General features: G+C 35.4%; 1 protein-coding gene and 1 pseudogene across 1 annotated transcript in view; both read left to right on the forward strand.

Moving 5' to 3' along the window:
• The window catches only part of LOC112529482 (cellulose synthase-like protein G3), an 8,749-nt gene extending 6,782 nt beyond the window's left edge, over positions 1–1,967 (forward strand). The window contains exons 4-6 of the mRNA XM_025140781.1: positions 205–648; positions 729–1,076; positions 1,271–1,967. Coding sequence (XP_024996549.1) covers positions 205–648; positions 729–1,076; positions 1,271–1,813 — 1,335 coding nt within the window. The 3' untranslated portion in view covers positions 1,814–1,967. The remainder of the gene's footprint in view (positions 1–204; positions 649–728; positions 1,077–1,270) is intronic.
• Positions 1,968–2,699: 732 nt separating this feature from the next.
• LOC112529592 lies at positions 2,700–5,160 on the forward strand (annotated as a pseudogene).
• The last annotated feature ends 893 nt before the right edge of the window (positions 5,161–6,053 follow it).

Genomic DNA, 6,053 nt, shown 5'->3' on the forward strand with positions numbered 1-6,053 from the left:
ATATATATATATATATATATATATATATATATATATATATATATATGATTTTCACAATATTTAAACTAATTATTTAATTGACTCCAATTATATAAAATACTTAAAATATGTTATTTGATTGTGATTTTGAAAATTGTAAAATTTTGTTACTACTGATTTTACTTTGGTTTTGTTATTCGAACTAAAAATGATTTGTTGTTGAAGCTTCGAGTATCGGGAGTTATGACCAACGCTCCTATAGTTCTTACACAAGATTGTGATATGTACTCAAATGACCCTCAAACGCCAAAGAGGGCGTTGTGTTATATTTGTGATCCGTTGGTACGACCTGAATTGGGATACGTTCAGTTCCCCCAACGATATCATGGGCTCAACAAAGATGACATTTATGGAGGTGAGTTTTTACGTTTATTTGTAGCGAATCCAGTCGGGACGGATGGTTTGCAAGGCCCTTCTTATGTCGGAAGTGGATGTTTCTTCCTTCGTCGAGCTTTCTTTGGTGGCCCTACGTCGAAGGTGTCACCAGAAATACAAGAATTGCGACCTGACCATGTGGTGGAGACGTCTTTTACAATGCAACCGATTATGGAACTGGCCCACTATGTAGCAGGATGCAACTATGAAAACAATACCAAATGGGGATCTCAAGTAAGGCACATCCTACACCTGATATTGATATTGATACCGATACTGATATTTATATTGATTTGGTGTTTTTCTAAATGTAGTTGGGATTTCAATACGGGTCGCTTGTGGAAGACTATTTCACCGGGTACCGATTGCAATGTGAAGGATGGGAGTCTGTCTTTTGCCACCCAAGTAGACCAGCCTTTTTGGGCGATATTCCAATCTCCCTCATCGATGCGATCAGTCAAACAAGAAGATGGGCTATTGGACTTCTTGAGGTTGGGTTGTCGAAATACGTTCCAGTTATCTACGGGTCACGATCCATGGGCCCGATTATGGGCTTTTGTTATGCACACTATGCGTTTTGGGCCATCTTATCCATTCCCATCACACTATACTCCTTTATCCCTCAAATTGCCCTTTTGAATGGATTATACATTTTCCCAAAGGTATTTTTCCAATTTAATTTTATTACAATATCGAGTTGGAGTCCATCTAAACATTTTTTTGGTACCTAGGTCGCATGTGAACCTCCATTGCTGCAAGGGTTTTGACAGTACTTGGATTTTAACCTAGGGAAGATAGATATTTTTACTATATCCTTCGAGACTTAACGAGCTCATTTGACTTTTGTTGACTATAGGTGACAGATCCATGGTTCTTGCTATACGTTTTCCTGGTCTTTGGAGCATACGTGCAAGATTGTTATGACTTCATCTTATTCGGTTCCACTTTTAAAAGATGGTGGAACGATCAAAGGATATGGCTAATAAGGGGACTCTCGTCGTACTTGTTTGGACTTATGGATTTCACGATCAAACAATTAGGTATACCTACACAAGGGTTCAATGTGACGAGTAAAGTGCAAGATGATGAGCAAAGCAAACGATATGATCAGGGTCTTATTGAGTTTGGGGTCCATTCGGAGATGTTCGTACCATTCACAACCGCATCCATTGTTAATCTATTTGCATTCATATCAGGATTAATACGAATTTCGAGCAATGGGAACACACAAGAGTTGTTTATGCAACTCGTTATGGCTAGTTTTGGGGTATTAAATAGTTGGCCAATTTATGAAGCCATGGTGGTAAGGAGTGATAAAGGAAGGATGCCGATTAAGACCATCATTAGTTCAGTTTGTTTGGCATTCGTTCTCTGCAGTGGAGCTTCGCTTATACTATAGCTTTCAAAACTGTTCTATTAGGACAAACTGTATAAAAATATGACATACTTTGTTTTTATTCCTATTTTGGTTAACGTACTTTTAAAACCTTCATTTTAATATCTGAGATACGATATCTCAAGCATTGAATAGATGATAGTTAATGATTGATGCATATCATATGTTTCTTGTCGGTTGACATAGTGTTCTTAGAAATTTTGGTACGTGTACTTTTTGTTTCACAAAACATGCCAAAAAGGTTTACATTGTGAATCAAGTACATGTGGAACAAACACATTATGAAACAAATATGTCAATCACTATATAAATTCTAGTCGTAGATGGAAAAAAAGGCATATGAAATACCACATGATGCATTAATTCTCAAAGATCTCACAATTTAGAGAATTCTAAAAAAAAAAAAGGTCTGCATATATATTATATATATGCAGAAAACCGTTGTAGCCACTTACTCAAATTCGAGGACACATTGTTAGGGAGGCAAGGCTTTGCCCGTTGTACGACTGTGTGGTTGTGCATAATTGGTACATCCACGTCGCCTTACACTACTTTCGAAAAAGATATGTCTGTGTTCTTTTATTTACTGTGACAATGATTTCTTCGATCAGTAATTGTAACAAGCGTTAACTTCTTTCTATTTCTTATTCATTTTGACTGGTAACCAATAAATTATGCAACTATTAATAACGTGAAAGTAAAAATATGAAAAGAAGTCATATTTAAAACCAATCCAATATCATGTAGATTAATGACACGTTTATCATATAAAGCATATATAAAATATAAAAAATTAAATATTTGTTATATTATTTAACAAAAAAAAAACTCGAGCCGGTGGGGCCCTTACACACTGCGCACCGGCCGTTGCATAGGGGGATCACGGTCCATGGTCAACCTAGCAGCAGCCGGTCACATCAGGTCAAAGAACTTTTTTTTGTACTTCAGTCTCTATCCTTATTTCAGCTTTTTTTTCATTTAGCCCCTTGTACGCACCGCACGATGTTAAAGGAGTAACAAATGGTTAGTTTGTTAGATTTTTAATTGTTAGGGTTAAAAATGTAATTTTGTTATTTAAGGGGGTTATTTTTGTCAAAAACCCATGAATCATGTGGATTTAGTCTATTGATAGAGAGTCTCAAGGAAAAGGACAAAATGGGAAATTTGATTCCAAATTTGGTGTATGTATCCAGAAGAAAAGACAATAACTCTCCATACCATTTCAAAGTTGGTGCTCCCAATTGAAGGTTAAAAAAATATCATACGTGAATCATTAAAAAAAATTATTTAAAGATGTATATATGAATCTGTATGAATAATTTGTAACGTTCGTTCACATATGAATCTTTGAATAGATTTTTTCAGTGATTCACATATAAATATTTGTTTCATGTGTTCTCACGATATCCATCATTCTTATTTGAATCGGACCCCAATTATACAAATAAAATACTTTATATATACTGTTTGATTATGACTTTGAAACTAAATCTTTTCGAACTTTTTTAAATATAAAATTTGGTTTATATTTTGTTGCTTCGTTTATCACGTTAATGATTTGTACTTAATTTTACGTATAATATGTGGTCTAATAGCTTGGTTTTGTTTATTCGAGCTGAAAATGAAGTGTTTTTGAAGCTTTGAGTATCGGGAGTTATGACCAACGCTCCTATAGTTCTTACTCAAGATTGTGATATGTACTTGAACGATCCTCAAACACCAAAGAGATTGTTGTGTCATGTTTTATGATCCGTTGGTTAGACCTGAATTGGGATATGTTCAATTCCCCCAAAGATTTCACGGAATCAACAAATATGAGATTTATGCAGGTGAGTTCTTGCGTTTATATGTAGTGAATTCGGTCGGGATGGATGGTTAGCAAGGCCCATCTTATGTTGGAAGTGGATGTTTCTTCCTCTGTCGACCTTTCTTTGGTGGCCAGAAGTCGATGGTGTCACCAGAAATACAAGAATTGCAAGCAGACCATATAGTGGAGACGCCTGTTACAGCACAACCAATTATGGCCCACCATGTGGCAAGATGCAACTACGAAAACAACACCAAGTGGGGAGTCCAAGTAAGACATATCCCACACCTGATACTGATATTGATATTGATACTAATACCGACAATGATTTATTTTTTTACAAGCTTAGTTGGGATTTCAATACGGGTCACTTGTGGAAGACTTTTTCACAGGATATCAATTGCATTGTGAAGGATGGAAGTAAATCTTATGCCACCCGAGTAGGCCAGCTTTTTTGGGCGATGTTCCAATCTTCTTCATCGATGCAGTCTATCAAACAAGAAGATGGGGTATTGTACTTCTCGAGGTTGTCTTGTTGAAATACATTCCAATCGTTTAAGGGTCACGATTCATGGGTCCAGTCATGGGCTTATGTTACGCACACCATGCGTTTTGGCCCATCTTATCCATTCCCATAACATTATACTCGTTCATCCCTCAAATTACCCTTTTGAATGGATTATACATCTTCTCGAAGGTATTTTTCTTTTTCAGTTAAAAAACAGTATGGTAATTTTCTTTTGAATGGATTATACATTTATGGGCAACACTGGGTATCTAGGCCAACTTACACGCACCAACTAATCGTCGGGCAATCATGAATGGCCTAGAGTCATCGCAGGTGAACCTCCATGGCAGCAAAGGCTTTGACAACACCTGGATTCGAACCCAGGAAAGATGAGGTTTATATTATATCCCTCTAAGCCTTAACCACTCCATCTTACTTTTATTGGCTACAGGTGACGAATCCATGGTTCTTACTATATGTTTTTGTGGTCCTTGGAGCATACATACAAGATTGTTATGACTTCATCTTATTTGGTTCCACTTTTAAAAAATGGTGGAACGATCAAAGGATATGGCTAATAAGGGGACTCTCACTATACTTGTTTGGACTTGTGGAGTGCACGATCAAACAATTGAGTTTGGGATCCACTCCGTTATGTTCGTACAAAATGACTTCGTTATGTTTGGGCTAATAACGGTTCAATGTGACGAGTAAAGTGCAAAATGATGAACAAAGAAAACAATATGATCAGGGTTGAGTTTGGGGTCCACTCCGTTATGTTCGTACCCTTCACAACCGCATCGATTGTCAATTTATTCGCATTCGTAAAAGGAATAATACAAATTTTGAGCAATGGCAGAACACAAGAGTTGTTTGTGCAACTGATTATAGCTAGTTTTGGCGGTATTGAATAGTTGGCCAATTTATGAAGCCATGGTGCTAAGGAACGATAAAGGAAGGATGTTGATTAAGACCATCATTAGTTCAATCTGTTTGGCATTCGTACTCTGCGGTGGAGCTTTTCTTATACTGTAAATTTAAAGACTTCATTATTAAGGAAAACTGCATGAAAATGTAACATACTTTGTTTTGAATCCTATAACGATAAAGATGACAACACAAACCATGATCTCATTCTAGTGTATTACGATCAATATCATCGATTTCACTTTGAGCTTTTTTACAAGGATTCTCGATAATCGAAGCACTAGATGTATGCATTCTCAGTCTTTCTTGTCTCTTCAACATTTTGAAAAGAAATCATTTGTTGTTTTTTAAAAAAATTCATGAATATTTTATTAATTTTTCATTTTAAACTATAAAGTAAAACATAATATCAAGAATCTATAGGGGCCATTTACTTAAATATTTACCCAGTAAGCGCTTAACGGTAAAATTCAACTCTATTGCTTACTTACTGGGTAAAATTTTCGTCTACCAAAACGACATTGTATGTAACAATTTACCCGATAAACACTAACCGTGGTAAGATTCATCGTCATCACTTACCGGGTAAGACTCGCAATCCTTGTTTTCGGTCTAACAAGTAAGATTTTTGGCCCTTGTCGTGTTAATCCGGTAAAGGAATATCACTTGGTAAACGCTTACCTGAATAAACATTTGATAAACGGCCCTTAAATATTGAAATCTCATAAGTATTGAAGTAATTTTTAATTGTGTCTATTAATGAAGTTAAATATATTGTTATTTTTATTTAAAATGTATTAAAATTATGAATTTATAAAATATTTTAATAATATAATTGATATTCAATAGCGTTCTTGATATAAAGTTTCAGATGTAAGAAAGTGGTCTCACGGATCTCACGAAAACAGACTGGTTTCATATGATCTCAAGTCTTATTAAAAATTATGATTTACATTCGTATATTTTTAAAATTACAGTTTTTGTTCATATGGATTGTAATT

The sequence above is a fragment of the Cynara cardunculus genome, assembly GCF_001531365.2.
Source record: "Cynara cardunculus var. scolymus isolate 2C chromosome LG 16, CcrdV1, whole genome shotgun sequence".
Taxonomy (NCBI): Eukaryota; Viridiplantae; Streptophyta; class Magnoliopsida; order Asterales; family Asteraceae; genus Cynara; species Cynara cardunculus.